The sequence below is a fragment of the Ceratocystis lukuohia genome (assembly GCF_044167205.1).
Source record: "Ceratocystis lukuohia strain C4212 chromosome Unknown Supercontig5_pilon, whole genome shotgun sequence".
Taxonomy (NCBI): domain Eukaryota; kingdom Fungi; phylum Ascomycota; class Sordariomycetes; order Microascales; family Ceratocystidaceae; genus Ceratocystis; species Ceratocystis lukuohia.
In genome coordinates, this window is record NW_027263524.1 from 3,166,529 (window position 1) to 3,185,082 (window position 18,554).

The 18,554-nt window shown below is 50.8% G+C and overlaps 5 protein-coding genes across 5 annotated transcripts; 2 read left to right on the forward strand and 3 right to left on the reverse strand.

The window, feature by feature from the left end:
* Positions 1-310: 310 nt before the first annotated feature.
* Positions 311-3,240, reverse strand: HOO65_050677 (Glycerol-3-phosphate acyltransferase; the record flags this gene model as incomplete). Its single annotated transcript, XM_071003167.1, has 3 exons — positions 311-772; positions 988-2,926; positions 2,999-3,240. The coding sequence occupies 3 exons, from the start codon at positions 3,238-3,240 to the stop codon at positions 311-313; spliced, it is 2,643 nt and encodes an 880-aa protein (XP_070858736.1).
* A 517-nt stretch (positions 3,241-3,757) lies between these two features.
* On the forward strand, positions 3,758-4,504 carry HOO65_050678 (putative ribonuclease P protein subunit 1; the record flags this gene model as incomplete). The annotated part of the gene is made up of 1 exon (XM_071000987.1): positions 3,758-4,504. One exon carries the CDS (start codon positions 3,758-3,760, stop codon positions 4,502-4,504), a length of 747 nt encoding a protein of 248 aa, XP_070858737.1.
* Positions 4,505-4,756: 252 nt separating this feature from the next.
* HOO65_050679 (ASTRA-associated protein 1) lies at positions 4,757-6,124 on the reverse strand (the record flags this gene model as incomplete). Its single annotated transcript, XM_071003387.1, has 3 exons — positions 4,757-5,521; positions 5,592-5,838; positions 5,913-6,124. The coding sequence occupies 3 exons, from the start codon at positions 6,122-6,124 to the stop codon at positions 4,757-4,759; spliced, it is 1,224 nt and encodes a 407-aa protein (XP_070858738.1).
* Positions 6,125-6,929: 805 nt separating this feature from the next.
* On the forward strand, positions 6,930-12,959 carry HOO65_050680 (Neurofilament heavy polypeptide; the record flags this gene model as incomplete). Its single annotated transcript, XM_071000988.1, has 1 exon — positions 6,930-12,959. One exon carries the CDS (start codon positions 6,930-6,932, stop codon positions 12,957-12,959), a length of 6,030 nt encoding a protein of 2,009 aa, XP_070858739.1.
* A 304-nt stretch (positions 12,960-13,263) lies between these two features.
* Positions 13,264-17,264, reverse strand: HOO65_050681 (uncharacterized protein; the record flags this gene model as incomplete). Its single annotated transcript, XM_071003102.1, has 2 exons — positions 13,264-15,417; positions 15,486-17,264. The coding sequence occupies 2 exons, from the start codon at positions 17,262-17,264 to the stop codon at positions 13,264-13,266; spliced, it is 3,933 nt and encodes a 1,310-aa protein (XP_070858740.1).
* Positions 17,265-18,554: the final 1,290 nt, after the last annotated feature.

Consider the following 18,554-nt stretch of genomic DNA (forward strand, 5'->3'; position numbering starts at 1 on the left):
TGCGATGGGACGTCTCGCTTTTGTGCATTATTCTCGTGTATTGTAAATATATTAGATCAGAGGCGGAGTCTACCTGGAGAAGAGACTCGTGTATAGATAATGGCATAGACACTGGTATAGATGGTGGTGTGGGTGGCAGCATTGGTAGTGGTATACATTATGCATAGGGGGAGCATGGATGGACCAGAGTCTCAAGACAAACAAACCTTTTGCACTCTTTTAGATTAATAGGTCACAAGCTCCATTCCCTGTTTCTTCGTAGCGCTGATAAAACCTAGAAAAAACAAGCCTGTCTAGCTTCCTAGAGATTCTATAGCTTCGCCTTGTCCAACGAGCCCCTACGACGGCCTCGCTTCTTAGCCTTAATCTCCGCTCCGCCTATCACACGCTGCCCTCCGACGTTGTACGTTTTTGCTGCATCAAACAGAGCCTTTCCTAGCTCATCTGTTAGGCGAAGCACTCTCTCGCTAACTGTTGCGCCGTCACGGCGATTCTTGCCCTCACGGCGGCTGGCGGCAATCTTCTCAGTAAAGTCCCACAGCCGGCCTTGAGCTACGAGCGTTCCAGATTGCGGATCGCGTGATGGTATCCAGGAATCGGCTAGACGCAGACGTGCAACCATCTTGTTAGCGCCCTTGAGCGACGGGTCATGGAATTTGCTGACTTGCACGATGCCCTCTTCGGTGAATCGCTGGTACGAGTTCTTGAGAGTTTCCTTGTTGACTGATTCAAAGTAGCTGAGGTCGCCTTGGTGGTAGAGTGTTTTGCCGAGCTATAAGAGGGGAAGGAAGAGAAAAAGAAATGGCAAAGATTGGTTAGTAAAATGACTGAGAGCGGGAGGAAAGACAGCAAGTGGAAGGGTTGGAGGCGGCGATGAAGAGGGGGTCGAGAATTGGCTCATCATAGGAGCGGATACCTCCCACCGAGGGAAATGTTGTTACTGTAGCTGTTATGATGGATGCTTGTTTTATTTGAGGCTGTACTTACTAATTGTGCACTGTTTTGCGCTTCCGATACATTTATCCACACTTCTACCTGGCCATCACCGCCTGCGGCCATTGCTTCTGCCTTGCTACCGCCATTATCAACCTTCTCTCCCTCTGTGGCTATCGGAGGCGTAAGGCCCATAATGGAGACGGCAGCCAGCCAACTGCTCTCAATAAAAGGCCAGATTAAGAAGCAGTAAAAGTCAAAGTTTTCCCGGCCTGCCTTTCGTTCTTGATCTGAAAGTCCGACCTTGAGAACATCGCCCGAGTTGCTATCTCGCTGCAGCACAATGACTCCATCGTTTTCGAGGCCCAGGAGCGTGTTTTCAAGATTCGCCGCGAGACCATCGCCTGGGAATATGAATTCGCCACGGAATAGCGATGACAAGAAAAGTACGTGCTTGCGGAGCTCCTCGTACGAAATATCCTGTATGACTGGCCCGCCGCCCTGCTTGACTTTGGTGTACATAGCCACACTGACCAACGCTTCACTGATAAACAGATGAATCGTCATATTGCGGTAAAAGGACAATTGGAAGCGATCAACCGCATAGTAAGTCGGCTCTGGGAGGCCACGGACCTCGCCAACAAGCTCTCTGCCAAGAACTTCCAAGCCCCGAGCAATAATATCAGCCAGCGGGGCATTGCCAAAGTGAGCTACACGGCCGCCCTTGGCCCTGATACGCTGAGTCAGCCAGTGCACACGCCTTTCTAGCTCTTTCTTGCCAACACCTCGCCCACGCAGAGTGAGCAAGACCGTGCCGATAAGAGCTGTGGGCATCACTACTGACACCTCGTTAATGTCACTGAGAACTTTGTACCCTAGGGTGCGCAACATCTTGTGACGCATGGAAGCATGGGCTGGGTCCGAAATTTCGAGTATAAACTGTGCTGAGGATAGAGACGATGAGGGCGGATGGAGTTTTGTCAGCTGATCCGTGATAAACGTACGTAGACTCCACGGTTCATGGAACCGCACATCGACACGGCCGTACTTGAGAGACAGCACTGACGATCCGCCCATGACAAAGTCCATTAGGTTCTCCTGCTTCTTGGGCTGGCCTAGAAGCTCGGTGACATATCCCTCGGTCTCAATGACTTTGTCGTACTGCGTGCTAACTGGGCAAATGACGCAGTCCTCAACACGGCCAGACAGTAGACTATCGAGAATAAAGCTGAGAATACCGAATTTAGGTGGCAAAAGTTTCCCTGTCCGCGACCGGCCGCCTTCTATGAAGCACTCCAAGTTGTAGCCGTTCTGTAACAACGTATCAATGTACGTCTGCACCATAGTTGTGTATAGGACATCGTCTCCGAAGCTGCGACGGATCCACATAGCACCGCACTTCTGCAGGAACGCACCAAGAGCCGGAATGTTCAGATTATCGCCAGCAACGACAGTAGGCAATGTGAGACCAAGGCGGAAGCAGATGATTTGTAGCGAAACGTAGTCGACATGTGAGCGATGGCAAGGCAGGAAAACGATACTTTGATTCTTGGCCTGAGCCACCTCGGCTACCTTACGTAGACGGAGGACTTCCTCGCTTGAGACGTGGATGCCCTGGTGATAAGCGCTGAGTGTCAGCTGGGTCGCTAGATATGCGCCGCCTCGCAGGAAGGCCTTGCTCTCAAACTTGACCATCATGTTTTCGATCATCTTGTCTGCCACATCTTCTAGCCCTGAAATGATATCGGCCTGCCGCCTAGCCCTGAGCCTGGCATGCTTCTTGGTACCTGGCGTCCCGAAGCAGCCCTCGGTGTCTTCCTTAACCAGACGATTGTTGCTTAGCTCAGCGATGCGGTCGCGCAGAAGCTTAGCAGAGAGAACCTTTTCCTTGATGTGATCGGTGAAACCGGGGTACAGAATAGGCTGGCCAATGAAATTATCATAGCCTCGCCAGCCTGAGCCGGAAACATGTAGAGAGATTTCCCGTAGGAAGCTGGAGATGATGTTGCAGGAGAAGGTCAGCACTGATTAAAGGACGGGAACCGCAGAGGACGGCATAGCTTACCGAAACGGATCGGATCGGAACGACGACGTGTGCAACAGGGCTTCTTCCTTTTCCGAATCTAGACTGCCAGCGGGGCTGTTTTTCTTGTCTTGGTGCCTCTTGGTGGCTGGTGGCACATAGCCTGTGGGTTGAAGCGTGATTTCACTGCCGCCAATTTTCAAGTCTGGCGCAGTCGGAACATCAGGCTCTGCGGGTTCTGTGGGCCGAACATTATCAGCGACGGGCTCCTTGCTATTTGCCATTTGAAGGGCGATGTTCTGCGGGATGAGATTCTGCAGCTGTGGATGAAGAGCGCAAAGCTGCAACGCGTTTGAGAGCCGGCTCGTGATGGAAAGGAGAAAACAGGGCAGCAAAGCAACAACGGTATGGTTTTGCGTGGATTCACGATGCACAACTACTTGACATGAGGGTCAAGCTGGAAAGAGAAGGGACGTTAAAGTGCTAGGAGAATGTGTTCTGTGTTCTAGTGCTACGTTGAGTTCCGTAGTCAACAAAGAACTAGGAGCAGATTCGATGATTGGGGTTATGTGATAACTAGTACCCCAGGAATCTAGGATTACAGGGGCCAAGTCGCTTATGGTTAGATCGCATTTGGAGTCATCCTGGATCCCTAGTAGTAGTTTGCGCCGGCTAATCCACGGGTAAATATTACGAGGATTAAAAATTTAGGTAGAGCTGTATGTGTGCACAAGCTTCATCTTTGCAGCAACCTAATCGCCTTGGTTATACTACTACACATGATAACCACCCCCTTCAAACATGGCCTCTAAACAGCAGGAGGCCCTCGTCCACTCGCTTCTCGAGCGCGCGCACTCGCCCACGAGCGCCAAGCGCATCTATGCCGAAAAAGTCCAGTACCGCCCGCTGCTTCTTCGGCCTTCCTCGCCGCCGCCCGCCGATCAACGCCAGGCACGGCGTGCCGTACGGCAGAAAGCCAAAGCACTTTCCAAGTGTAAGCCGGCTCCGCTATCAGGTCGGGCTGCTCGTCGTCACGGTCTATATGCACTCCCGCGGTCTGGTCTGCAGTATGCAACGTTTGCTCCGCTGAAAGCGCTATGGGAGGCGTATGCGCTAGACTTGCTTGGCAGCGATGTGTACCCCCCAGCAGGCGGCGCCGGCACTGGGAGCATGGCAGGTGCGAGCGCAGCGGCTAAACTGGCAGCAGCTGAGTTCCACGGAGCCGAAGTCGAGGTGTGTCGCAGCAAGTGTACAAGCAGAGTCGGGGTTAGGGGCATTGTGGTCAAGGATGCACAGCAGACGTTTGAGCTGGTGACCAAGAAGAATAAGGTCAAGGTGGTACCGAAGGAGGGTACAACATTTAGAGTACGGGTGCCGGTACCAGTGCCTGCGCAGAGCAAGGAGGGCGAGGGGGAAGAAGAGAAACAGACAGAAGACAAGGCACAGGACGACGTCTTTGTCTTTGAGATTCTTGGCGATCAGTTCATGTACCGCGCCCCGGATCGCGTCAACAAAAAGTTCAAGAATCATTTTCTCAAGGCAATCTAGACTTGCTGCTGTGACGGTGGCTGCTGCTGCAAGAGTATCTATCCCCCTGCGAAATTTATCTGCAATGTGCAGGAAAGAAAACACAAAAGAGCATCTACATACACTCGCGGACCCTTCGCTCCGTGGTCTTATTTTACGGGTCTTTGCTTCCTTTTGCTTTTCCGGCTCAGCCCTTCTTTTTGGGAGCCTTTACTTCCTTCGTCCTTTTGTTTCGGCCACATTTATTCTAATCCTACTTGCAACGAAAACCGCCTAAAATACATCCCATAGACTTACTCTCCCATCTTTGCTCCCCATGGCTAGCCAGTGGCCTTCACGAACTTGTGCTAAGCGTTTCTCGCGAACTGATTTTAGGCCAGTCTTCTGATGTGGTGCATTGGACACAAGACTGAGGGTATCACGGCTATCGCCGGCAGCAGAGTCAGTCTCCGCAACAGGCGTTTTGGAGATAGGTTTTACTTGCTGGGGCGCTAGACAGGCAAATGTTGTCGTATAACAGCCAACCTCATGCCACTTCAGCACGGCGACTTCCTTCAGAGTTTTGCAAGAATAAACCCTGCCGCGAGAGTCCCAGCCGCCTGTCGCTAGAATCTTGTCATCAGAGCGGACGCTGAGGCCCTGCTGACCCGCGTGTTTCGTGTTCACCACGCGGATAGGTACGGTGACTGCTTGTGGCAAGACGTTGGAGTTTTCGGGCTGTTCGCTTGCTAAAAGAGGCTTTGGAACAGGATGCTTGGCAATCACGGCGTCTGCACTGGTAGTGATGAAAAATTCTCGTCCGGCTGACATTTTCAGTGAAAGGACAGGCTGGCTATGTGCCGTATAGTTGTACACTAGGTGCCACGTGTTTCCGTCCGCAGACAGCCGCGCAACGGTGGCCTGGCCATTTTCATAGCCAGCTGCAAGCGTTAGGTGGCCGCCATCATGGCCCAGAGCTGTCGCCATGACCATGCCGGCATTGGATACGGACTTGACGGTGTGTTTGCGAGTTTGGCTGGGGAGATGAAACAGGTCGACCTAGAGAGGGAAATAGTTTTAGTAAGCGTGGGAAATGCCATGGGAGCTAGAAACGCGAGACTGGACATACGCCTTCGAGTTGCAGCGCATTGGGAACTGCAAACCATATTTCATTGGAGGTGTCTACCTCCTCGCTAGCAACAGCTGAGCAGCAGCTAAAGGCACAGAAGTTCATTGAGTTCACGGGCATCACGAAGTCCACCCAGGGCTTGTTGCGTGGTGGCGTTACAGAGCTTTCCAGCGGGGGCTGTCTACTAAGATGGGTCTCGTCGGCCTCTGAGAGCTTCCAGACAGTCAACTCGTTATCGCGGCCATGCCTAATAAAGAGTGGAATGTTAACAGAAACAAAATAGAGAAGACAAGACCAGCAGACAGGACAGCCCTTACATACGTTATGATGCGATTTCCCCATGATTGTATGGCTAGTACCGGCTTCTGGTGGGCCTGCCACACGGCAGCCGGGCGCATAGTCAGCAAGTCCCATAGCACGACAAAGCCGTCGGCATCGCCAGTGGCTAGGCGTGAATTGTGGCGAATGAAAGTTGCAGCATGGACTTGGGACTTGTGGCCACGGAGGATGGCCCTCGGGGTAGGGGGGTCCATGGAGGATAAAGGGAACAAGAAAGAGGGGCTAACCGGTCGTTTCGCTTGGTGACAAAGATGGCGAGTTTATTTGCATTCTTGTGTGTGCTAGTGTAACACAACGCATTAAAAAGGAAAAAAGGTTGCAGAAGAAGGAGGGATGGAATTCCTAGTTGGAAAATATAAATGAGGAAAAAGAGCTTTCTTTGTTGGCAACCTAGTAACTTTAAACCTGGTCTCTGTCTGGACTGGCTCCTCAGTTTTAGAACCTTGAGCTCTAACAAGCTTTTATCTTATCTTATCCACTCACCGCCCTTTTCTGCCGCCTCCGTATTTTTTTTTTCTTTTCTTCTTTTTAGCACGCCTATGCCCCGCGACAGCCAGAGGAGGTGTCAATTGTTAGGCGTCTGGAAAATTATTTTTTTTGCCTGCTTACCTGCATTTTGCTCTTTTCTTTTATTCTTCATCCGCATCGTCAACTTCAGGGCGCATGTCTAAACGTCGCCATACATCCCGACCTAACGTCGATGCTCTTCTTCCACGATTGGCCAAGCCAAACAACTAGAGAATCAATAACTCCTTCCCGTCTTGCGTCTGTCGCAACCGCTTTTTTTTCGTCGCAAACAATTCATGGTAAAACGTCTGGCCTAAAGTCATCGGCATCAACATCGGAGTTGAAGACGTTGCTGTCGGTGCCTCCCGGGCCTCTGCAGATCTCCTACCCGCGTTCCCGTTGTTTCTCGATATCCCTCCTTCGAGACATTTCCACGGCGATTCTCGCTCTATTCACATCTTCTATCCACACTTGGCTCAGCACTCTTCTATTATGCCAACTTCCTCCCCCCATGTCCAGAAGCCTGCTAAGGCCAGAGCGATGCCGGCTCTGCACAACACCATCAGTGGCGCAGTCACGCCTCTGACTATCAAGAAGAAGAAGAAGAAGATTGATTCTTCCGCTTCTCCTGCAGCTTCATCTATCCCAGTTTCGTCTACTGCAACACCCCCCATTCGGACCTATCACACTGGCCGAATTAGCACCACTCCGATTCCTCCTCCTGTCTTTCCCGGCCGTGTTACGCCTGTTCCTGTGCCCAAGATTCCTATCTCTATTCACCCGGGCCCTATTAGTCGCACTATTATCCCACCGCCAATACCCCACCCACCTAAGCCAGCAGTAGGAGCTATATCTTCAGCGTCGCTACCCTCATCACTGCCAGCTTCTATCTCGACAATGGAAACCAAGACGTCTATATTGAAACCTGGGTCTGCCGAAGACGCTGTTTTAACAACTCCCAATACAACTGTCAAGAAGAAGAGGATCCGCAATAGGGGTAGGAAAAAGAGTGTCGACTCAAGTTTTATCAAGCAGGAAGAACTTGGCTCGCCTGCCTTGGCTGTCGCTAAGCCTGATCTTGCTGCCATGCCCACAAATCCTGCGTACCCTATAACCGCCATTCCTTTTATAGCGACGAAGCTTTCGGGCCCAGAATCCATCTCGACTTCTCGTGTCAGCACTCTGGCCTCTCCCAAGCAGAACAAGAAGCGCAAGTCTCTTAATGACGAGGTTGTGTCTCATACAATTTCAGACTTGGATACTGTGCCACCGTCAACTCCTACCCCACCTGCACCTACCGCCGCGCCTCCCAGCAAGCGTCAAAAGAAAATTCTCGAAACCCAAAAGTTATCAGCAACATCAGCCCACCCTCCAGATCCCCTCCCGTCCAAGCCACACGATCCTCCCACCCTTGTATCACAAGTAGCGCCAAACCCGGGTCCTACACCAACACCAGCCGGAGTTGTGCTATCTCCTATACAGATCCCATCCGACACCGGCCGATTATCCAAGGGACAACGCGCGCGCCGGAGGAAGCGACTCCTAAAGGAGCAGGCCCAAGCCCAAGCCCAAGCCCAAGCCCAAGCCCAAGCCCAAGCCCAAGCCCAGACTCAAAACGATCAAGATGCGTCCGTCAACGTTGGCTTTGTCAGTGATTCTATAGTAGGCCAACAAAATATCTCCAATACGCCTATTGAGTGTATAGCAACGGAGAAAGACCCCGAGACCAATTCTAAAGCTGAAAGAGAAAAAATACCGGCGGAAGACGTGACTAGGAATGCGAAAGAAAAGGCTAAACTTGGAGGAGAGGCTGCAGCTGCTGAAGAACAGGCCAGGCTTGAGGCCGAGACTGAAGCTACCGAAGAACGGGCCCGCTTGAAAAAGGAAGCAAAAGCTAAAACTAAGGCTGAAAAGGCGCGCAAGAAGGCAGAGGCTAGGGCTCAGGCTGAAGCCAAAGCAAAAGCTGAAGCCGAAGCCGAAGCCGAAGCTGAAGCTGAAGCTGAAGCTGGAACTGAAGCTAAAGCAAAAGCCGAAGCCGAAGCCAAAGCTGAAGCTGAAGCTGAAGCTCAAGCAAAAGCCGAAGCCGAAGCCAAAGCTGAAGCTGAAGCTGAAGCTGAAGCCAAAGTAAAAGCGAAGGCGGAGAAAGCACGCAAGAAGGCGGAAGCCAAGGCGGAAAAGGCGCGCAGGAAGGCAGAAGCTAGGGCTCGAGCTGAAGCTGAAGCTGAAGCTGAAGCAAAAGCCGAAGCCAAAGCAAAAGCTGAGGCTGAAGCAAAAGTAAAAACTGAGGCTGAAGCTGGAGCTGAAGCTGAGGCTGAAGCCGAAGCAAAAGCCCAAGCCAAGGCGGAGAAAGCGCGCAGGAAGGCAGAAGCCAAGGCGGAAAAGGCGCGCAGGAAGGCAGAAGCTAGGGCTCGAGCTGAAGCTGAAGCTGAAGCAAAAGCAAAGGCTGAGGCTGAAGCTGAAGCAAAAGCAAAGGCTGAGGCTGAAGCAGAAGCAAAAGCAAAGGCTGAGGCTGAAGCAGAAGCAAAAGCGGAAGCCGAAGCCAAAGCAAAAGCTGAGGCTGAAGCTGAAGCCAAAGCAAAGGCTGAAGTTGAAGCTGAAGCAAAGGCTGCAGCCGAAGCTAAAGCTGAAGCCGAAGCTAAAGCTAAAGCTAAAGCTCAGGCTAAGGCAGAAAAAGCACGCAGGAAGGCAGAAAAGGCGCAAAAGAGAGCAGAGGCTAAAGCTCAAGCCGAAGCCGAGGCCGAAGCCCAAATCACAGCAGAAAAGGAAGCAAAGGCCCAAGCTGAAGCTGAAGCCCAAGCTAAGGCCCAGGCTGATGTTGAAGCTGCTGCTGCAGCTGCTGCTGCTTTTGTTGCTGATGCCATAGCTCGAGGAAAAGAAAATGGGAGAGAAAGAGAGTCAGAAAAAGAGAGAGAAGAAGAGGAATCGCTAAAACTTGACGAAGACGACATCATCGGCGCCGAGGACAGCATAGACCTTGCCAGAAATGGCATCTCATCGCGTATCTATGGCTCCAACGATAATGACACCAACAACGACGAAGATGATGAAGACGACGATAATTGGGACGTTGACCTACCCATATTCAACTCCACTGATATGCAGGTAGACTATGACTTGAGCCAAGTATCGGCAAATGAAATGGATATCGAAGAGCCAGAGTCCGGAGGCAGCCCCGTAGCTTTAAACAGCCGTGGAGAGTCGCCAGAACTTGACACCACAACCGCCTTTGGGACTCCAGCCGATGCTGATGAAAAGCTTGAGATTGCCGAGACTCCAGATATATCCGTAGAGTATGACGCTGGAGATTGTGATAGCGTCAGCGGTAGCCCCCTTAAACCCATTCTCAAGTCTAGGATCGTCGCTTCTACTCCCTCGCCGCCTCCCGAATCGCAAGAAAGTGGCGCTGAGACGCCTTTCACTCCCCATGGCTCTTCTTACCCTATCGCTGCCACTCCCTCAATTGACGAACGCCTTTCATCACCTGAGCTTGAATCAACACCAAAGGCCAGCCGGATTACCACCGCTCCAACCTCATCCCCTGAGATAGGTGGTCTCCATTGCAAAATCTCACATTCACCTGAGCTTCTCCCCCAGCTTGACAACCGCATGGATATAGACATAACCCCTACACAAGAGCCTGCAACTGATGCGACCGCTACCCCTCCATCTGCTCAGCCCCCGGCTATCGAAGACAGTGATGGGGAAGCCGAAACAACCCTAAAACCGGCCCCTTTTGTAGACATTCGACTGCTCCCTATTGAGGCTCCTGTTTCCATAAAAGCTAAGCAGAAGCCTCGCCGCAGTCTCTTTTCGGCGCAATCTACTCTTGATACTCCATCTTTGCCAAATATATCAAGCCCACCCGCCGACGAAAAATCCATATATGATGTCCCGCAGTCACCACAGCAACGATTCTCTCTTTCTATCAAGAGCACTGCCCGAACGTCTAAAGTCAATGTCAAAGCTCAAGTCAAAGCCACACCGAAAAGCAGCTTCAGTGCCACCAATACACAACCGCAGGTCTATGACTCGACACCTCCCTCGGCCCAGCCCCCTGTTGTATCACAGGTGCCGTCTTTCACTCAGCCACCTACGTTATCACAGGCCCTTGAGCAGTCTTCGCAGTTCCCATCTTCACCCATCAAAAAGCTGGGTGGTCGCAACGACAGTAACGGTAAAAAAACAGCGGCTGTGGAGCCCAGCGCAGTTAACCCCGATATCATTCCTAGCACACAAGAGCCTCTTCCTAGCTCATCCCAGAAGCAAAAGCGCAAACGAGCCTCAGATGTAGGCTTTGACTTAGCTGAAGGACGTATAAACGGAAGAGGTTCCTTCGCTAGCCCCAGCCAGAAACTCAGTACTGAGATGGCCGTGTTGAGAACTCCTATTGCCAAGAAGCCCCGCCATGAGAACCCTCCAGCTACTTCGCCGACAATTACCCTTGGCTCGCCAATAGTCTCAGAGAATGAAGATGAAGAAGAGATCCCCGATCCGACGCCACTCTCAGCTGCAAAAGCGCCTGTAACACCAGCTCGGCCTCAGGCCAATGCCATAGTCAGAAAACAACTACCAGGTATCATGGCTCCAGCCCTACCAGTAGAGGATATTGATTCCAGCGATGACAATCTAGATGATGAGATCCCCGCAATTCTCCCTCCCAAGACTATTACGCAGCAAGACCCTATCATAGATGCCTCACAATTGGATTTGGCTGAGCTGGCCTCTACTGCAGGCTCAGCTGTGGACACACCTAGGACCAAACAATCTTCTTCCACAGCAAACAAAAACCCTGATGATTCCGCAAACAAGTCAGATTCTGCACGACGCAGAAGCACTCGAATTGCTAAAAACGCAGTTGCTTTAAATTTAGCAGAGCCGCCGGTCTTCAACTATGTTGACACTATTGATATGCTGGATGATGACGGCGATGCCACTCCTATCAGTGAGGTCGCAAAAAGAGACAACCCTAAAACTGATGCCAACGACAACAACAGAGAAACAACTAGCACCAATAACGAAACCTCTGATGGTATCGAAGCACTCGATCCTTCGCCTACACCCACTCCCACTCCCACTTCCATGCCTATTACCCCTAACCCCGCTTTGCCTGCGGGCTCTGTTGGTCCAGCAAATAGTCTACGCGATGCTGGGCTACAGGCTATGATGGCCAAGTATGAGGCCCTACAGAATAACCCCGGGATTATTACTGAAGTTCCACCACCCGCCTACACACGTGCTGCAGTTGAAAATCCTCTCTTGAGCACACGATCTCGGCCTCCTAACAAAAATGCCAAAGTAGAGGCTAGTGGCACAGTAGCACCCACGACTGACGATGGTAAGAAATCATCAGAGAAGAGCGCCACCAAAGCAAAAACCTCCACCCGCCGCGCGTGGACTAAAGAGGAGGATGCAACGATTCGATCTGTTGTTGAAGAATACAAGCAGACCAACCATCTCGGCGATAGTGCCATGACTGAGATTCTGTATACGCCCGTTCTTCGCGGTCTGGTCGACTCCCGTGAATCGCTCGTTATTGTGCGGCGTTTCTGGGCCGTTCTCATGGACGCCCTGCCAACTCGCAACTTTTGCTCGGCAAAGTTGCGTGTGCGTCGCCTGTACCCCTCAAAAGTTGAGCCCAAACCTTGGTCGCCTGACGATGATAAGCAGTTGTGCGCCATGTACGATATATTCGGTAGTCAGTGGGTTGAAATAGGTCAAAAACTGGGCCGCAGCAGTGTAGCCTGTCGCGATCGCCACCGCGAGCTACTCAACCTAGGTTTGATCGAGAGCCAGGCATGGGACAACGACCAGCTTCGCCAATTGGTGGTCTGTGTTCTTACCCAAGCACACGAGCAGTGGCTCAAGGACACAAGCGACTATCGCTCCCGCCATCACGCTACAGCTGCCACCACAACGAATGGTGACGAAGAGGATGACAGTGAAATCCGCCCTGTTAGCTTTCAACTCGACTTCGCCGCTATCACAAAAGCCTACGATGACGCCACTGGCGTCACGTATCCACGTCGTTCGATTAGGCAAAACTGGGAACGACAAAATATCATGTTGACGCCTGCACTCCTACGCGCCTGGTTCTCGCGAGCCTTTGAATCCGTCGGCCCACGGCTATTCATTCCAAGACTCCAGATTTTCACAGCTCCGGCTGCTGATATTCTCGTGTTTGTTGGTGCCGTGCGCGCTAGCGGCGCTTGTGACCCGGCCTCCATCCCATGGAAGCAACTAGCTCTACGTCACACTATCATGGATAAGTGGTCAGCCGAAACGCGCATGCTGTTGTGGCGTCGCCTATGGCTGCGATTGCTGCCTAACGGACGCACGAGTGTGCCGGTTGCAGCACAGTGTCTTCTAGATTACCAGGCAGCCAAGGGCCGGCTACCGCACATCGATGATGATAAATTCCCGGTGGCAGATGAGGAAAAGTTCCTGTCGCAAATGCAAGACAAGGGTGTGTGGGCAGTTGAGTCGCAGCATGAGGATGGTAATGCAGAGGTTGAGGTCAAGTAGGTGGTGAATAGTACGCGTTTAGCAGTAGGGATAGGTGAGGCTTGCATGGGAGTGGGAGAGAGACTTTTGTTCATTGATGGCCATGGCTGGTGATTTGCGGTTTTTAGCGTCGGGAATGTGTATGTTTGGTTCCCTTATATTTATAGATACGCACAAGTTTCATTATTAATTATTTCCTTCTTTCTACATGTTGTTCCATATTACAGCGATGATCATCTATCTACTTTACTTAACCAGACAATTCACATGAATATGACTGACATATTTGCTCTTGAGCCCTTCTTCTGTTGCCCGGCTAAACGCATCACCGTCTCTTCACAGCTTTCAGAAGGCCCCATGCCAGCAGTCGGTATATCACTACACACGCCGCCAAGGCAATCACGTTCTTCACTGGGTCATCGTTCAGATGATACAGCTCCAGCGCATCTTCGCCTGTCGCAATCTGGCAGCGACCGTCGGGACGTCTTTGGGTGTCATCACAAGTAAACTTAACTCCGCGTAACGAATACGCCGCGACAATGCGCGTTGCATATCGCACAGGCGAGAGATAGTTCATGGCATCAAGAAAGGCAGGCATGTCGGTAGACAGCACACCAGCCATAGAATTAGCCAGCGAGAGAACGACGGAAGTCAAAGTCATAGCGAAGCCAGTGTGGTTAAACAACGTGTTGAACATGATACCGACGCTCTCGCCACACGAAATGACACCAAAACTTGCGAATGAGGTGGTGAAGAAAAGCAGAGCTGTGCGCGGCAGGCCAATTACCATAACAAGCAGCACGCCGCCTGCAAGCGTCCCGGAAGCAATCTCAGATGGTACCTCCATAGCTGTGTAAGTAAGCAGAAATTCCGTCACGCCATATACGCCATCAGCATGCTCGCGATAAAATACATCGCGCTCGTATGGATACAACGCAACATTTTGCAGCATCCCGCTAAAGTAAAAACTGCCAATCTGCTGCACAATACCCATACGGTTCTGGATGCTGGGATAGTTATGCTTGATAGGAGTGTAAAACAGGACGAGCAGAATAGCAAGAGACACGGCTTGCATGACACGAGCAATCACGAGTTGCGGTTGGCGTCGGATGTTGATAATGGCCCGGTGAATCAAGAGCGGCGCAGCAACAGAAAATGGGGATGGCGCACGAACCATAGCGCCGAGCTCTGCGGGCGTTGCCAGGGCCTTACCGGTGAAAGTTCTGCGGGCACGGATAAGCTTTTCATCGCTAACGCCGCCTCCTTGCTTCCATGCCTCGGTTAAAGCCTGAACCCTTGTTCTGCTCTCCTCTTCGCGCTGTGCTTGCTGCAGGTCAACCGTAATCAGGTCCAAGACAAAGTCGGCAGGGTTACAATGGGATGGGCAGTCGAAGCCCCGACTACTAAAGTATTCAAGCATACCTGCAGCCGGTCCGGAATAGGCAGCCATTCCTCCGCGAGCCAGAAGGAGCAAATTTCCAAAGTGCCCAAACATATCCGACCGAGACTGGTGAATGGTCAAAATCAGCGTCCGGCCCTCTGCAGCTAGACCCTTCAGCACTTCCATGATAGAACTTGCAGTAAAAGCGTCAAGCCCACTAGTTGGTTCATCCAGCAAGAGAATACGAGGGTTGGTAAGAATCTGAATGGCAATGCTCACTCGTCTTTTTTCACCACCAGAAATCCCCTTGACCAAATCATTGCCTACTAAGTTGTCGGCACAGTCTTTTAACCCCAATTTCAGCAGCACATCTTCAGCTCGCCGTTGCTTTTCTTCGCTGCTCATCCATCTAGGGAGGCGAAGGCCAGCCGCAAACCGGAGCGTCTCGCGGACAGTAAGACATGGCAGCAGGCCATCATCGTCTTGGCAAACATAGGAGCAAACAGCACGAACAACGCTATCAGACGGGTCAGTCCCGTTAAATAATAGCCTTCCGGTTGGTATGTAACGCGCTGTCATAGTATTCTGGAGCCGCAGTGCCACAGAATTCAACAAACTCGTTTTGCCACTGCCTGAAGGGCCCATTATGACGTTCAAAACGCCGGCTTGAAACGTAGCATCAACAGAGCGAAGAATAGTTTTACGTGGGAGCTTTTTACCCAGCAAAGAGCGCTTGTCCAAATCCAAAGAGAATTTCTCAAGAGTCAGATCGATAGCAGCAACATCTGGCATGGGCTCGATCACAACTGTTTCTTTGCTATCCAGAAGGTCAACATCCTCGGAGTTGCGGGCTCGAGCAATGGTCATTGTAGTCTTTTTGAAACGCAGCAGTGCGTAGGTAGCAAGCAAAAAGAGCAAGACAAAGCCCGCCAAGACTGCAGAAGGTCTTGCAACCCAGTCTCGAGGAAAGCCCAAATCCCTCATGATCCCACTTCCTGTGTATGGAGCGCAGGACGGATTGCTCTCACCGCCATCGTACGGGCAATCATAAAAGCTACCTTCGAATTCGTTTCCGGCATAAGCACCAAAGCAATACCACTGTTGATAAAGAAAAAAAAGTATTAATAAAACATACAAAGTTGCGGTTGAGAGCATATAAGACTTACGCCGTATGTAATATATTTTAGCCAGCGGAGATAAACCGGGATTGAGTCGATTTGAATAAACATACCGCAAGCCAAAGTCTGCAAAGTATAAATCAGATTGGCAGTCAAGCTAGCGGTAGGAAAGTCTCTTGCAAGAGCCACACACATCATAGCACAGGTCATGGCAATGTAGTGGTTCAGCACCGAGATTCCCAGAAAGATGAAAAACTTGCTAATCTCGGGATCAAAGTTAGCCATGAAATATAAGACCACGCTATAGATCACCGGCACAGGCAAATCTTCCGTGGGAAAGCGGGCAACACGACGAGACAGAATAAAGGCCCAGGGGTCAACGCAACCTTCGCCATTTTCACGGTCGAAAGTTTGAATATCGACAGTCATGCGGTAGACTTCAAAGATCAAGATGAGATAACCCTGCATGGCAGAGCTCGAATACAAGGCACCTTGCCTTGAACGAATGCCAGAAGCATCGCGGGAAAGATTGTAAAAGATCAGGCCGCTTACTAGCCCCATAAGAGCAGTTTCGAGCATAGCAGACATCATCCCCATAGGATCCCGATACGTAACTTTCAAAGTGCGTTTAGTAAGCACTCGCATCTGAGTTAAAAAACTAGCATGCTCGTGAATGGGATGGCTTGTGGGGTTTTTGTGATCCATGTTTGACTTCCCGTTTGAAGTATCTGCCATGTCATTGTAGAGTCTATCTGACTCGGTCTTCCAGGCAGACTTAAGGCTGTCGACCCGAATTCTACTCGCTTCTTCCAACTCAGGCGAGCGACTGTCAATAGCAGCAATGTCAACCATGTATTCGGCAGGGTTGACAAATGGAGGAAGACTAAACCCCTGGCTATCCAACCAAGAAACGCACGATTCGCGAGACCCTGAAAACACAGGGCTTCCTTTGCTTAGTATGATTAGATTATCAAATAGATACCAAATTTCAGATCGTGGTTGATGAATGGTAGTAACGATAGTCCTACCCTTTGCAGCCAATGCCTTCAGCGTTCGCACGAGTTGAAATGCACTGGTGGCATCTAGCCCAGTAGTTGGTTCGTCCAAAAACAGAAGAGACGGATTTGCAAGCATTTGCACCCCAATGCTAACCCTCCGCTTTTCGCCGCCAGAGCAGCCCCGATGCTGCGAGTTTCCGATGCGAGTGTTGGCACATTCTTTCAGGCCAAGCTCCAAGATGACCTGCTCGACAACATCAGCACGTTCCTTTTCGGATACTGACTTGGGGAGGCGCAGCGCAGCAGCATACATTAAAGTCTCGCGAACAGTCAAGGAAGGCAAAAGAACATCTTGCTGCATGACGTACGCGTGACGGGCAGCATGGATTCCTTCCAGGCCATTAACCGTGACGCAGCCCGAGACAATCAGACGAGAGTCAGTGACACGTTCGGCAACGGTGTTTAAAAGGGTAGTCTTGCCAGAGCCACTGCCACCAATTATGGCAGTCAGAGTTCCGGGGCAACACGAGGCGCTGACATGCTGCAACAAGGGTTTGATTTGTGATTGGGGCTTGAAGCGACTCTTGATTAGATCAGGGTAAGAAGCGGGATCGGACCAAGACGGCGTCATATCGACAGATACCCCGAGGCTCCGTATCTGAAGATTGGCAGGCCGGACATCTTTAAAAGACAAGGAGGATTGAGGAATGGGTGGCTCTGTATGTGGCTTAGAAGGCAGCGATTTCTCTGCTGGTATAGGGCTAGGACTTTCAGGATCGAGTGTCTTGTCAAGTGTCTCGGAATGTACAGACTCAACGAGCGATGACATTATTAGATGGCAGTCAGCACTATGCCTGTGAGATAAGAATAAACTGTTCAAATGGAAGAGTATAGAAAATTGCAGCAAAACAGAAAACAAGCCATCAGGAAGACACAGGGTTTTACATCATCTTAAAGATGATGGGAAATAAACAACGCACGAGTCGGATATCGGCATAGGCGCAAGGATGGACAAGTCGATCCAGGAGAGCCGAAGAACCAAAGAATCACCAAAGAAAGTCCAGGGAAAACCATGGAGGGCCCAGGCGCTGAAGATCAAGTAAATCAAGGAGCCCAAGTGTGAGATTAGCTCCATAAAAGCAACATTCTGGATGAGACCCCCCAATAATTTGGGGGCAGAGGATGATTTGGGGGCACAAGACAATCTGGTAGCAGGGGGACAACGAGGGGAAAGGGGAGAAAAAAGAGGACGAGGAAGAGCGGGTATAGGGGTAAGGTAGAACTGATGAGGTGAGGTTTAAGAGGGGGCAAGGCAAGATGTAAGAGAGGAAAGAGTACGAAAAAAAAAATGAGGCCAACTGGTATTGGAAAGGAAAGAGCCCAGAGGCCTCGCAATTTAAGCCAAATACTTTCAGTGTTGAAGGGACTGCGTTTGTGGCCTCCTTCCCGATATTTCCTTGATACTGATTTTCTTCTACTACTTCGGCTGTCATCCTAGCCGGCAGTTGACATAACGGTCACCTTACTGTCTTGAGTTTATCCAGCCAATAGGATCGATGAAAAAGCGTAGCGATCGCTAGTTTAGCAGTTGCCTCGTTTTTGTAAGTCGTTTTCAAAGTTTCAACAGGCAATTTCCAGAAGAATTTCTCTAAGCGAGGAAAACTACAGGGGGGCTCCAAGCGAGGGGAGCTGCAAGCGAGGGGGCTGCAAGCGAGGGGAGGGGAGGATAGACTGCCAGCAACCCTAATGAAAGATCAAGGCTGCTCAGGTGCTCATTGCCTAGAAATAATGATTCATGAGACAATTAAGACGAACATGTAATCAAGGAGGATTCAGCATAAAAAAAAGGTATAATATTCTATTCATGTCAAATACAGATTGTTGCAATTCTAGACGCGAGATGCAAATTCTCACCTTCGGTGCTCCCCTCCTTTACCTTAGCTTTAAACCCTCACACTGTCCTAACGTCTTGTTCTAATGTTTGTTGCACAGTGCAAAACAGTGCAGTCTGTCGTCATCACGGAGACCAATCCCGTGATACGCACCAGCAGAATATGAAAGAAGATCTCCTAGCTGATAGGCTTCTTATTCTCGCCTCGATCCCCCCAACTTCAGTTTT